This window comes from Delphinus delphis, chromosome 6 (assembly GCF_949987515.2).
Source record: "Delphinus delphis chromosome 6, mDelDel1.2, whole genome shotgun sequence".
In the NCBI taxonomy this organism is placed as follows: Eukaryota; Metazoa; Chordata; class Mammalia; order Artiodactyla; family Delphinidae; genus Delphinus; species Delphinus delphis.
The window spans coordinates 12,204,309-12,219,822 of record NC_082688.1 but is presented as its reverse complement, the minus strand read 5'-3'; the positions used below and the strand labels follow the sequence as shown (position 1 = coordinate 12,219,822).

At 39.3% G+C, this 15,514-nt stretch overlaps 1 protein-coding gene and 1 pseudogene across 2 annotated transcripts in view; one reads left to right on the top strand and one right to left on the bottom strand.

The window, feature by feature from the left end:
• The window catches only part of RC3H2 (ring finger and CCCH-type domains 2), a 52,804-nt gene extending 42,623 nt beyond the window's left edge, over window positions 1-10,181 (bottom strand). For both annotated transcript variants that reach the window (XM_060014189.1, XM_060014188.1), the window contains exons 1-2: window positions 9,961-10,181; window positions 2,072-2,369 (exon numbers count right to left, since the gene is read on the bottom strand). In XM_060014189.1, the coding sequence (XP_059870172.1) occupies window positions 2,072-2,302 (231 nt within the window). In that variant the 5' untranslated portion in view covers window positions 2,303-2,369; window positions 9,961-10,181. The remainder of the gene's footprint in view (window positions 1-2,071; window positions 2,370-9,960) is intronic.
• A 3,399-nt stretch (window positions 10,182-13,580) lies between these two features.
• On the top strand, window positions 13,581-15,434 carry LOC132426868 (liprin-alpha-1 pseudogene; annotated as a pseudogene).
• The last annotated feature ends 80 nt before the right edge of the window (window positions 15,435-15,514 follow it).

Here is a 15,514-nt window from a genome sequence, read left to right as displayed (position 1 = left end):
GGTCTGTCCCCCCTTGTTCTCAATGAAAGGTCAAAACTTGGGTAAAACCTTGGGCAGCTCTGCAACTGCTACAAATGATCTTGAGTAAATTATTTAACTGCTCCAAGTCTAGTTTGTACTGCTCAAGATGGTTTCTCTATCTGCAAAATGAACATGAAAATCCCTATTTCACAGCACCATTATGAAAATTCAATTTAATTCACAAATATTTATATTCATGGAGTGCTTACCACGTGCCAAGCAGTTATAGGCAGTAGGCATCTATCAATGAGCAAAACAGACAAAATATCTTGCCCTTGTGTAGCTTACATTCTAGTAAAGAGGAAGCAGTCAATAAATTTAAAAAAAAAAATAAATACATAGTATGATAGAAGGTGGTCAGTAAAAATTATACAGCAAGGATAAGGGGGATTTGAGAGTGTTGGAGGGGGATTGCAATTTTAACAGGGGTGGTCAGGATAGGCTTCCTTGGGAATCATGACATTTGAATATAGACTTGAAAGAGGAGAGAAAATGAGTATCTTAGGCAAAATAACAGTCACTGAAAAAGCCCTCAGGTGGGAACAAGTTTGGTACATCTGACAATTGGTTAGGGAGCCAGTGTGGCTTAAGCAGAAAGAGTGAGGACAGAGCAGGAGATAAGGCTGAAAAGGTAATAGAAAAGGTAATAGAAGTCATATTGTAAAGACCTGCAAGATAATTTAAGGACCAACTGAGAGAACATTTATAAGTGAAAAAACACAATACCTGACCTATAGCAGATGCTAAATGATAGCTAGTATTATTACAAATAATCTACAGTATTTTATTGAATCTAAGATGCCACTGTTTGCAAGAGGCACCATTGTTTTATGCACCATTAAGGAAAAAACTGCCAATTAATTTATGACACACTATTGATAAATAGATGCATCTTGATTTCAGAGTGTCTAACTGGATTATGAACACTGAAAAGAAATGTGCTTTAAAAGGAAAACCTCAAATATCAAGACACTAAAGGAATGGAGTATTTTAATTCACTGAATTTTCTAAGAAGTGATTAATCAGAAAAATCCTTACTTTCTTGCTTTAATATGCAGTACATGAAGTACAGAATTTCATCTTCTTCCTCACCTGTAAAATGGGGATAATAACTACCAGAAGAACTATGACAAGAATTAGTGATAATAGATGTGGACTGCTTACTATCATACCTAACACAAAATAGGCCCTCATTATATGAAAATTATGATAAATCTAGGGTCTTGCTGATTCAGTAAAATGATAAATAAGATATGCTATTTCTATAGCATATGAGCATAAGCAGAAACTGCAGAATTTGTTACTGACACTCTAGAAATTGGTTTTCTATATATACATCTTATATATGTATATATACCTATACAGACCTATTTTCTCATTTATAATATCATCCTAAAAGTCAAGTGAAGTTTTAAAGAAAACCAAAAAACCTCCACTTAAGGGTTATAGATGGTTGATTTCTGGCCAAAGCTTTGATTACATTTCTTTTCACGCACCCTAATGACTAAATATTTACATATGCTTATACAAAAATGTTTCTTATCCACCAAAATCACTTAAAAACATAACTTTTGGGGCTTCCCTGGTGGCGCGGTGGTTAGGAGTCCGCCTGCCGATGCGGGGCATGCGGGTTCGTGCCCCAGTCTGGGAGGATCCCGCGTGCCGCGGAGCGGCTGGGCCCGTGGGCCGTGGGCGCTGGGCCTGCGTGTCCGGAGCCTGTGCTCCACGGCAGGAGAGGCCACGGCAGTGAGAGGCCCGCGTACCGCAAAAAAACAAACAAAAAAAACAAAAACAAAACAAAACAAAAAAGACATAACTTTTGACCACAACACTGAATACAAAAAAATATATAATTATATGCAATTTACAGTTTTGCATAAGGATTTATGACATTATCTAAAGAAAATCATTTGCGGAATACAATAATGAAAATCAGGTATCCTGAGTATTTTTTATGTCTCAAATATCCCTAAACATACTTTGTACCCCTTAATGAACAAAGTTCTATAATTATTACTTATATCAAACACGTAAAATCCTGAAAGGTTACCTGGGCTCCAACTAACTGGAGAAGTGCGAAGTTGACAGGAAGCACATCAATGTCTGTGTTGATGGCAGTCTGATCAAAAGGACAAGCTTTTCGGTGAAGTTTATTCAAGCAGGTCTTGCAAACAGTGTGTGAACAACCTAAACTGATGGGTTTGTGCACATTCTCATCAAATTCATTATAGCAGATTGGACAGGACAGAAATTCTGTCCATTGAGCTGCCTGCACAGGCATTGTGGAAGCTGGATGCTCGGGTTAGCAGTCTAGCAGATCATTATTTTGCTGGGTAGTGTTTTGTAAGCTGGAAATGGACAAAAGTAAGAATTAACCACATATTCATCATTCACCTTTCAACAGTTAACTGTTTAAGTCAACCATCACAGCTTCAAAACCTAAAACACTTTTTTTTAAAAAATAAATTTATTTATTTATGGCTGTGTTGGGTCTTCATTGCTGCGTGCGGGCTTCTCATTGCGGTGGCTTCTCTTGCTGCGGTGCCCGGGCTCTAGGCGTGGGCTCAGTAGTTGTGGCGCACGGGCTTAGTTCCTCCACGGCATGTGGGATCTTCCTGGACCAGGGATCGAATCCGTGTCCCCTGCATTGGCAGGAGAATTCCCAACCACTATGCCACCAGGGAGGCCCAAAACCTAAAACAATTCTGAATAATTCTATATGCTTTGAACATCTTTTTCTTTAAATCTATTTGCTGAATTAAATTTCTGAAAAGTTTTTGTGCAGAAACAATATCCTAATAGTGCTCCTTCTGACTAAACATATTTATATCAGTTGCGCATCAAAGCTTTCATGTATTTTTCTTAATGACCACATCAAATAAACAGATTAACTTTCCACAATTTCATTTTCAGAAAAACAAATTACTTTGGATTGCTAATTAAAAAAAAAAAGTGTTTCCCTTGGATATCTACTACCCCCAAGCATAGTAAGATATGACCTAAGAGTTAGTGAACTCTGGAAATACTGATCCAAACAAAATCACGGTGAGTCAGGAGTGAAGGAACAGCTTTGCCACCTGAATGACCAAGTCAGTCAAGGATAGTTCACCTTGGCAGTTTCACAAAAGAGGAAATCTCTGGTCAGGACTTGACTATGAGGCTAACTAAGGTACTGAAAAAGTATGAGAGAAGACTGTTAATGATAGAGCCATTTGTCCATAAATGAAAGAATGATGCTAACCTTAAAATACAGTGCCAAAGTAAAAGAAAAAAAAAAAGAAAATACAAATCTTGAATGTAATTCCCTACAATACTTTTGACAAAACATATCAGTTAGTGAGATATATATATATATATATATATATATATATATATATATATATATATATATATATATCTCCCCAAAACTGTCAGGTCCAATGAGCAAGATGTTGAAGAATAAAATAATATTCTTATCTAATAACTCTAAACAGAAAAACAGCAAAATACAGTTGACCCTTCAATAATGCAGGCTTGAACTGCCCAGGTCCACTTATACACATATAATTTTCTCTTTTTTTTAATAATGCTTTTTTTTTAAACATCTTTATTGGAGTATAATTGCTTTACAATGGTGTGTTAGTTTCTGCTTTATAACAAAGTGAATCAGCTATACATATACATATACATAACATATACATATATCCCCGTATCTCTTCCCTCCTGCGTCACCCTCCCTATCCCACCCCTATAGGTGGTCACAAAGCACAGAGCTGATCTCCCTGTGCTAATCTCCCTGTGCTATGCGGCTGCTTCCCACTAGCCATCCATTTTACATTTGGTAGATACACAGATATTTCTCAGTAGTAAATACTACAGTACTACGGAGTATGGCTGATTGAATCCACAGATGCAGAGGAACCATGGATGCAGATGGACAAGTATAAATTATATGTGGATTAACCCCAGCATTATTCAAGGGTCAACTGTTTAAATTTCTATCTTTATATATGCATATGATTAAAAGGCACACGGAAAAACATGACTGATTTTTCTTTTCTTATTCCTAAGATTAAAACATTCCATAATTTTTAATAAAATATTTAGTATCAAAACCTGTAATTTAAAATCTTTAGATCCTGGGACTTCCTTGGTGGCACAGTGGTTAAGAATCCACCTGCCAGTACAGGGGACACAGGTTCGAGCCCTGGTCCAGGAAGATCCCACATGCTGCGGAGCAACTAAGCCCATGTGCCACAACTACTGAGCCTGCGCTCTAGATAGAGCCCGCTTGCCACAACTACTGAAGCCCGCGTGCCTTATAGCCTGTGTTCCGCAATGAGAAGCCACCGCAATGAGAAGCCCACGCACCGCAACGAAGAGTAGCCCCCGCTCGCCGCAACCAGAGAAAAGCCCGCGCACAGCAACGAAGACCCAACGCAGCCAAAAATAAATACATAAATAAATAATTTTAAAAATATATATAAAAATTAAAATACAATCTTTAGATCCCGAACTTGAACACTACACATTTCACAAATTTTCTGCATCGTCCAATTCAAAACTTATATAAGTCTGACAGATGCTCTCTGGTGAACAAGAAATCTAGGTATTTAGGGCAATTATCAGCCAATACTTTATTTCATAAGAACGTTTACCAATCCAAATATATTAGTGCCACAGAAATTAGATGTTTAAAATGTAATCAGATTCAGGACAGAAAAGTGTATAACTGATTCTCAAATAACCCCACACTCAAATGAGGAATTCTATTAGCCTTTATTGTGCTTTTTATGTTCAAAAAAACTAAGGTTTTAAAAAATACCTTGGTAAAAATGAATTACAGAACTTGTTGTGTAAAAAGCACCTACACAAACTTTTCCTCAAACAGCTCTGATGCAAAGTATCTAATATCTTTATTTATAAACTACCCAAATCTTGCAAACTATGTTTACTTTATTTTACACATTTCACTTTTACATTTCCGCATCTGTCAATGCCATCAATCTTAAAAAGTCTGCTTCGAACTTCAGAGATGAGCACTGAGCAGGTGAGCACATCACTCCTTGAAACTATTCAACATGTTTAATGTTTAGTCTTCTAGGCTGCCGAATTATACAAGGAAAAGACCTTTAAGGAAGGATGATTTCATGTTAAATCTAGTGCTGAGAGCCCTAATTTAGTTAATAACTTGAACTGATAAAATATTTATCAAAACAAGACACTGCATCTATTTTTTTCTTAATGGCCACCTGTTTGGAAATGCTAATTCTGTGGGTTAGGATACCATGGGCCACTGGGTAATAGGAAACTAGTAGCAAATACTCTTTCCTTACTTAGTTTTCCAAGATCATCCTGAAATGCTTTACGTTAAAGTTAATCAGTGGGGGGAGAAAAGCCCTTTCAGTTTGAACCAAACATAAAAATGCTGCCTTTCATATTTTCGCCTACTAGTTTTGAAGTGTTTCAAATTATTCAGGAATACACTTGATAGTTTTAATATCTCATATGTGTTTCTAGGTCTAAGAACAGCAGATGTTTTAATATAATTAATGCTGAGACATTTAACTTCTAGCAGAAATCAAATAAATACCTTTGAAAGAAAAAAATATTTGCCAAATTCTCCTTCTGCTATGTGTCAGATTCTAACTTTCTAAAAGGAAAATTACAAACTGAACTTTCCTGGTAAGATACCAGAAATGGTTTGACTTTTTAAAATGTTTTTCCTCAGTACCACTGTTGATAAATTCTAGATTCCTCAATTATGATAAAGACAAAATAAAATTTTGTCTGAAACACCGAAAGGTTTAATTAGTGATGACAAAACTGACCTTTCATTCCTTTCAAAGGCACTCTGTAAATGTTTACCTAGAAAATATTTTTATAATTATCAAAAATGATAGCCTACTGTCTCTATAATTTATTTTTTTAAAAGCATCTAAATGACCCATAGCAAGCTAATAATATATATTGATGTGTAGAACTCGCAGGTTTATACTAATACATGCCATAGTAACTTACTTGAAACTATGAAAGTTTTAAATTGCTAATAACATTTATATTTAACAGTAAAGTAAGTATCCATCCTAAAGATACTCCCAAAACATCTCAAACTGAGATAAAATGGCTTAAAAAGCCCATACCTCTAGATATATAAAGGGACTACTTAAGAAAAACATTCAAATTAAATTATTTGTATTAAGTCATTTTATTTACTAGTTACTAAAATTGAAGAACAACAAGATAAAGCATAGGAGTGAGAAATGCTGTATTAGAGAGGAGACCTTAAACAGATTTTTACTCAAGTAATTTTTCAGGCTGTAAGTTCCTTGTAATGCGTACTAACTCATAAAACAGGAAGAGTAATAGACACCTCTTACATGATGCAAATTAGAAATTGCTTTATTAAAGGCAAACTGCTTATCACCTAAGTACTTTCATTTTCTTAGTCCACCATGATATTATGCACTCAGTTCAGGACTATGAAACATGATTTTAAAATGTCAGAGTAAGGTTTATGCCCCATTCACTACTGTATAATAAAAAAATACAGTATTTCACAATTCTCTTTATACAGACGTAAACATTAGGGCTCAGGTCTGTTAATTAAAACATTGTTTTCATTTTAGTTCACCCATGTGAGAAACTTAAGCTACTGAAATGGACTGTAACAGTACTTCTCAATTCAGAAACCTTAAAAATAATTAGTTTTGGACTTAAAAAATTATATTTAAAGCATCATAGGTACAATTTAGACCTTAACCTATAAAACTAACAAAACCAATGAAAATAATCTGTAAGTTCTAAAACTCAGTATTCAAACTTATGAAAAGGACTGGAAAAAAGGAACTAAATTACAATGTTAAAGACTATCGGGCTTCCCTGGTGGCGCAGTGGTTGGGAGTCCGCCTGCCGATGCAGGGGACACGGGTTCGTGCCCCGGTCTGGGAAGATCCCACATGCCGCAGAGTGGCTGGGCCCGTGAGCCATGGCTGCTGAGCCTGCCCGTCCGGAGCCTGTGCTCCGCAACGGAAGAGGCCACGACAGTGAGAGAGGCCCGCGTACCGTAAAAAAAAAAAGATTATTATACATGCTTCAGTATATGTTATGAAAGATATATGACCCAAGTTTTACTTCTAAAATCCACTATGGGGTTGAACTCAGTTTTTTAATGAGATTTAACTTTCAATGTCTTCTATTAGAACAGTAATGGGATAATTTTCTATTTTAACTACTATAACCAATAAAGTTTTGCTACTTTAGTGATGACTACCTGAAAAATACTTTTTTTGAGATAGAACTTAATTACTCACTTCTGCCTATCAAATAATGGCCACTGGATAAATTTACCCTTCATATTTTCAAAGTCTTTAGCCTTTTGGTTATTCTGATTATAAGAAGACATTCTGGCAGGAAATTTTTGGTTTTCATGCATCTACTTCTATTCAGATAATTTACTTCTTGGAAGAGCAGTACTCTAGAACTGCACTGTCCAGCAGAAATATAATGTGAGCTACAAGTAATTTAAAATATCTAGTAGTTGGGAGGGAGGGGATATGGGGACATATGCATGCATATGGCTGATTCACTGTGGTGTACAACAGAAACTAACCAGTATTGTGAAGCAATCATACTCCAATAAAGATCTATTAAAAAAAATAAAGAAAAAATAAAATATCTAGGAGTCACATTAAAAAAAGGAAAAACAGGTGAAATTAATTTTAATAATAATTTATTTAACCCAATTTATCCAAAATATCATTTCAACATGTAATCAATATAAAAAATTAATTTTTAATTCTTTTTTTTTGGACTAAGTCTTGAAATCTGGTGTGTATTTTACGCTCATAGCACATCTCAATTCACACCAGCCACATTTCAAGTGCTCAATTGCTACATGTGGCTAGCGGCTAGTGTTGGACTGTGCAACTCTAGAGTACTTAAAATTATAAAGTAATACTCAAAACTAATTTTTATTAAGAATTTGAGGTTAAAGTTACATCTACACTTAGGAAGGTTTTCATAAAACTAAAAAGCCTGAAGATCATAAAGATGTAACTTAACATTTATGAGACTAGGTGCAAAACATTATTTTAAATTTTCAGCTGGCTTTATTTTACTACATGCTTCCTTTTTGCATCAATAGAAAATGAAACTTCAACCCAGTCCAACCAAAACAATAAACAAGTACTTATTATAATAAGATCTTATTGTAAGTTTATTTATCATTATTTGATATTGCATACAATGTGGAAGTTCTATTTCTGAATATAAAATTCTGTGTAAAGAAAAATGCTTTCCCTCCCAAAAGAATTTTTTTGACATTTTTTATACTGGAAGACACAGCAAACTACAAAAGCAGAAAATGAATTAATGAAAACATATGAACAAAGAACATAAGTCTTCTTAAATGTTGACCCCACAGTAATAACAGATCAGGAGTAACTCAAAGAATCCACTAATGAACACGACTGCAATTAAATCCTCAAATAGGCGCCAATCTGAATTATAACATCTGCTTTTTCTAAACATGTCTGGAATGTATGTTTAACATTTTGTCCTTCTAGCTATTTTCCAAACTCTAAAAATTTGGAAAACATCAATCTCCAAATCAACAAAAACAGCAATATTGAAAGATGGTCTTTGACAGGATGTAATGACCTCGATTTCTTCAAGAACTGAATGTGGAAGTAAACAACATAAGAAAGGGATGTTATGTTAGAACAGTGGTGCAGCTTTTTAGACAGATAAAAGAATCCATGAAGTCTTCTTAATGTTTCGAGAAGCCACAACTAAATTTTTATCTTTAACTATAAACAGGCTGCACAAAGCTAACTAAAATACTTCTTTCTTTGCTTTTGGGTATAATTATATCAATTTAGTGTAGCAACATTAACTTTCTTAAGTTAATCAAAAGTTCCTATTGGAACTTAAAAGTTTGACTAATACAAAAATAGAAAAAAGATTACTCAAGCACTTTATTTGGGATACAAAGTCATTCTAACACAGGTGGTGGGAGGAAAGTAGGAATTAAAAAGAAGGGGCCTAGCTAAGGGGAGAGTAGGAATTAAAAGGGAACTAGGTAGTTATTTTAAAAACAAAAAAAGAGGGTGGGAATCATGAAATTAGATCTACTTTATGTCAGTGATTACTTGAGGCTATTTTGATGTCAAGGTTCTATCTGCCGGTATCTTAAACTGTTCTGTGATTCCAAGGATGGAAATGACAGCTACCCCCATCTTCTTCCTTCCTGAAAGCTAAGAACAGAGAAAAGTAGAGCTGCTTCTGAGAAACAAAGATGCTTTCTACCATTCTTCTAAGATGGTGGAAGAGTCTCCTTAAGAGGCTTCCCCAAGAAGGAAAAATGAAGGAGGGAAAGAAAACCATAGCAGAATTCCCTGGCTGTTTCAACGCCATTGCTCCGTCACAACCACTGTGCAACCACTCTGGTCCGGCCCTCTCCCTCCCAGGAGGTTAAGCCCTCCCAGGGCATTGTTTAGCCAGGGTCCCTATTTACCACTCAGATCGCCTCCACCATTCCTGCTTTAGGATCTCGGGAAGCCCCAGGGCAGAAAGCCGAAAAGCCAGGAGAGGACTTGGTTTCGAGGACCTCCTCCAACCCCACTCTTACTAACTGGTGTAGAAAAGGGAGAGGGAAGCCTGGTCTTTGCTTGCATGGGTTCCTTAGGGGCAGAAGCGTCCCCTCGGCCGGTGTCGACCGGAGGTGGCCATTAGCGCCGGGCGCTTGGTACTGAAAAAGCCCTACCGGGGCGAGGGGCCTCCTCCGGCCCGAGACTCCGGGCCCGGTCCGGGTGTCAGGTGCGGCCCTCGGTTTCCTACCCTCGGGCCACCGGCGACGACAGCGCATAGACCCCGGGCTGAGACCGGTCACCCGCCCGACCGCCGGGGACCTGGGACCCAGGCTGGCCCCGAGCCGCATCGTGCCCGCCCCCGCCCTACCTGAGGGGGACCGGGCGGGGTCGCTAAGGGCCGCTCCCGGGAGCCCCGCGACCGCGCGGCTCGGCGACGGAGGCGCCTCGTCTCGCCGGGGCAGAGCTCGGCGGCGGCTTCACGGCCTCAAACTCCATCGGGAGGTACAGGGACAGCCCCGTTGGCGGCGGCGGAGGCCGCGACGGGGCTTCCTCCTCCCTCCGCCTCCGCCTCCTTCTCCTTCTCCTCCTCCTCACCAAGGAGGCGGACCTGGAGGGATTCCGACCTAGTTCTCGCGAGAAGATACTCCCCACCTCACGCGAGATCACGCCTGACCGGGAGCTGGGGAGGTGGAAGGGAAGCGTAGTAGCCCCCGCCCCCTGGACTGCGCATCAGTTTTCCTCGGGTCTACAGAACCACCCCTTCACGTGACTAGGGAGCTCTGGAGCACTGTGGGAGGTGCTGTTAGGAGGCCTGGGCAAGCCGAAGAGCTTGATGGGAAACTCCCTGTACATTCATATGCGCCTCGAGCCAGCCTCCTAGACACTGGTTTGAGCCAGTGTCTGACTCCCACTGTGGAAGGCGTGGTATGGATTGAGCATAATCTGAGGCATCTGTATTATATTGTACTCACTCTCCCATAATTAAATGCTGACAGGTTCCCTCAGTCTCTCCACATAGGGGCCAAGCAATCTCCCTATTTTATTTAAAAAAAAATTTGTTTGCCTGGCACTAACGCCTTATCCCTTTGTTAAAGAGAGAATTCTGGGCTCTTCAGAAGATGGCAGGGATAAAAATTCAGTCACAAATTCTGGCGTCAATATCTCAATAAATATTTGTTGAAGGATTTCTTTTCATAGTAAACTGCAAGGTAGAATTTATTGTTTTTATAGATGAAGAAGCAGGCTGGGAAGAGGGATCAGGGAAATACATTAGTGGACTATATTACGTGCCAGGTCCTGAGTTACATAATAAAATTTTTAATTTTACTATTTTGTTTCACATGCTCATCAAAATAATCCTAAAAGGCAGATACTATGTACTCTGTTACTGATGAGATACTGAAAAACACAGGTTAAGAAAATGGCCATGAATTTTAATTAAACAAGTCACTTTCCAATGTGAAACCAGATGTCCAACAAGAGCGTTTATGGAAGTAAACCCACCACAAATTAGAAGACATATGGAAAAGTAGTTTATAAACTATAATGAGTTTAAATATATATATACATATGGTTATTACTACCCAGGTGGCAGGAAAACATCAGTGTTTTTAAAAAAAAAATATTCATAGGCCACATCAAAGATTTTCTTACATGCATTTTTATCCCTTTCAGTCACTTCTCTTTATGAAATATATGCCAACCCAATAGAAAGGTTCCCAACAATGATTCATTTGGTTCACTGTTTTCCATTCAACTAGATAGCGATGGATATATACATATCTTTTTTCCATTCCACTGGACAGTGGTATGTGATAATGTGATAAGATTTTTCAAAGGTGACCTGATCACACTTAAAATTTCAATTCCAATTCTCCTTCCCTCCCTGCTTTATTTTCTCCAACTCCGTTTTCAAAATCTGACAGTACATTGGTTTTACTTGCTTACTGTCTGTCTCGCTCCAGTACAACACAAGTTTCTTGAGAGTAGGGATTTTTGTCTGTCTACCTAACTTCTAATACAGGTATATATTGTAAAGACTCTGTAAATATTTGTTGAATGAATGATTAAATGAATAGCCAGGAAAAATAGTTTCCTTTAAAATTCACAGATTAGACAAAAGACAAAATTCTCCATTCCCATCTCCACTTTATTATTTCTTATGTAAACATATAGGATAGTTACATCCAGGGAAAAATGGCAAGGATTTTCTCTTACACCAAAGTAACAACTGTCTTTCCAAGATCCTTTATACATAAATCCAGTAAATGAAGAGGCTGAACCAAAACATGCTGCATATTTTTCCCATCATATCAGAAACACAAAGAACTAAAAGTGAATGTTTTCAGTGAATAAATTCAACACTTTACTTTGCCATACCTGCATTTTAAAAAAAGATTTCATTTTCCTGAAATTGTTTAGAAACACCATGCAAACAGACACTCTCCTAGGAATGATTTGAGATCCCTCTGTGCTACCGAACAGGAATAAATAATAATAAATAACAACCATCACTTTCACAAAACACCCCTTCCCCCTAAGCAAAAATCTCAAAGTGCTTACAAAAAATTTCACAAGAATCTTACAAGGCACACATAAAGCATAAACATAGTACAACCATAATTTTTTCAAACATCAAAGATAGATACCAATTTCTAAAAGAAATAGTTTATTACTATTCTTTTACTCTCCCCTCCCATTTCCATCCCTCCCCCACAAAATTTCATCCTAGGAAGCAAAAATAAGAAAAGTACTTCAATCACAAACTATTTCTGAAAGGGAAGTGTTCTCATGCCTACAAATGGCCAATCATAGGTCAAATGGGAAAGAAAATTGAGCGCTGTGCTATCAAATTCTCCAGTGGAAGAAAAACACTCTTTAATTTAGAAAAGTTCTGTCTCCAATGGAGTACTAAATAGCAACATTCATAAAGACACAAAACTCTCCTCACTTGCTTTTCCCTCTGTTCTTAGAAACTCAGGAAGATTTAAATATAAAATCATAGAATTTTAGACCTGGAAATGATCTTACAAATTATCAAGATCAAAGTTGTTATTTTACATATAAATTTAAGAAAAGCTCAAGGAGAGGTGACCTACCCAATGTCACTAACTAGTGACCTGGGAATTATGAAGTTGTTTTTCTTATCTAACACTAGCGCTGGGTTACTTAAAATCTCTCCCAGAGTTAAAAATCTATAAAGAACATATTTTTCACAGAAGTATCACAAAAAAGATATTTAACATTTATAACAATCAACATGTGATTCATCACAAAATTCATTAAATGGTACAAAGTATATTACATTTTAAAATGTGGAAGGGCTTCCACAGAAACTAAACGTAGCAGAAATTCTAAATAAAGCTGAGGTGAGTAGAGGAGGAACAGAACATCTTGAAATAAGATGTATCCAGTCAGCCTTCTTTACAAATAGTTCCTGTGTTTTAGAAAATATGATTTTCCCTGCACTATATTTTTATCTTGCTATAACAACGAAGAGTTTTGTGTTACATGTGGACAGGGATATTAGAGAGCGATGGCTCATAACGCAGTTTGAAATATTGCTCTCAGTGAAATAACTACACAGTCATGGTTTTGCTTTCGGCACATTTCTGGAAATACAGAATAAAACTCCAGGGAGGGCTTCTTTCTAGGGTAAATTTGTGCTGTGCCGTACCCTGCTACCCTTCCTGTTGGTGTGGGACTCTCTAGGGACCTAAAATCCCAGCACCTGGCCCTCCGCCCCAAGTAAATCCGGATGTGGCCCTTACTGGTCAGATTTATTCCAGGCCTGAGTGCATTCTTCTTCTCTTCTCATATATTGGAAAGTTTATTTGCCTGCAGGATCTCGGTTCCCTGACCAGGGACTGAACCTAGGCCACAGCAGCGAGAGCCCAGAATCCTAACCACTAGGCCACCGGGGAACTCCTGGGCGAGCGTGATCTGAAGCAAAGTGTGGGAAACCTCACCTGTCGGTCTCTGTGGGAGATGACTGTGCAGCATCCCTCCTGTGACTGTCGGCAGCAGTCTATTCCACGTAGTGAGGTCGCCCATGTGTGCATGGTTGTGGCACAGGAAGAGGGTATGCTGATTCCAAGCATTAAACAGTACCTTTGAAACTTTCAAGATTGGCTTCAACAGCCTAAGGAAGATGCCTGGAAGAGGAAAGAACTGGAGTCTGGGATCGCTCTTTCTCAGGAACGGTTGACCTTTGAGGAGGTGGCCATAAAATTCACTCAGGAGGAGTGGGAATACCTGGACCCTGCTCAGAGGGCCTTGTACAGGGACGTGATGGTGGAGACCTGTAGGTCTTCTCTGAGGAAGATCTTCACGAGGAAGACCTTGCTAAATTGATCGAGCTCTGGGGAAATCAGGGACAAGCAGTAAAGAGAGCGGAGCCAGATGAAGGAGCGCCTGGCAGCCCTATCTACTCACGTTACAGAGCTGGAGGAAATCTGTACACGGCCAGAGAAGACCTCATTAAATCTGAGGAAATGAACACGAAATTGAAAGGAGATGTCCGTGAAACTGAGGCTAAAAACTGCCAGTTGCAAGAACGCCTGCAGCTGGCACAGCAGGAGCTGCAGCAGACCCTGCAGATAGCAGAGGTGCTCCCCAAGGTGGAGGCAGAGCTGGCCCAGAGTGTGGCTGCACTCTCCAAGGCAAGGCAGAGAGAAAATGAATGAAGAACATAATGTTTATCGGACACTGTTGACAAGCTTCTTTCAGAATCTAACAAGAGGCTTCAGCTTCATCTTAAAGAGAGAACAGCTACTCTAGCAAAGAAGTCTCTCCTACTAGAAGTTGAGAATGCAAAAACGCAGTTAGAAGAAATGCAACATGGTAAGGATCAGCTAAGACTAAACCTGGAAGCCCTGAGAGCTTAACTGGACCAGACAAGGCTGAGAGGAGCTCCATCACCAAGGCCGACCCCACTTGGGCAGCGTCCCAGATGTCAGGTTCCCCGTGGCAGATGGGCCTGCAGACTCCTTCAGCAGCAGCGTGGTGTGGCTGCACCCCCAGAAAGGCTGGCTGCCAGGGCTGAGTGAGGAGACTTCCAGGCCACCAGCTTCCCGAGAAGCGGGACAAGATGACAAGATGACCATAAAATGTGGAACCTTGGCCCCCTCCTCCCCGCTGTCCCTTCGGCTGGACCAGATGCACAAGGGGGTGCTGCACACAGCCAGCCCCGAGAACACCAGGGACGTGTACAACTCAAAAGGTTCGTAGGATGGCCCCGTGAGCAACCCCAGCAGTAGTAACAGCAGCCAGGACTCGCTGCCCAAAGCCCCCAGGAAGAAGGTCATCAAGTCCTCTATCAGCTCCTTGTCTGACAAGAAAGAAAAGGGCCAACCTGGACATCTTGGCAAGGAATCGTGATGACAAGGTGGTAATGCAGAGACAGAAAACTCATCTCAAGATGCCTTGGGACTCAGCAAATTGGGAGGACAGGCTGAAAAAAACCGTAAACTTCCAAAAAACAAATGATCCCATATCCAACCACTGCCCGACAGCGACCACTTGGAGACTCAAGTTCCCAACCACTGAGTTGTTTGAGCCTCATGAGCACGACATGTGAGAAACCTGCTGGCAAAAACAACTTTTTATTAAAATCGTTTTCAACTTGTTAGGAGGAAACATAAGTGGCCCACAGAACTGTATGCTTTTATCTTAAACCTGTTCAAGACAGGAACTTAAAATGAGCATTTTAATGGTACAGGGAAGCACCCTCCCCTGCCCTGGCCCTGGTGCTCCCTGTGCAGACAATTTTTATTTATGAGTGACTGGAAAACAGTGACTAAAAGAAGTAGGAGGTATATAATTCTTACCTAACAGGAAGTCCAGAGGGTGCAGTGGGGTGTGATGGATCCTCTGCCCCTTCTACCTCCATGACCACTTAATCTTTATTGTCCTTACAGCAA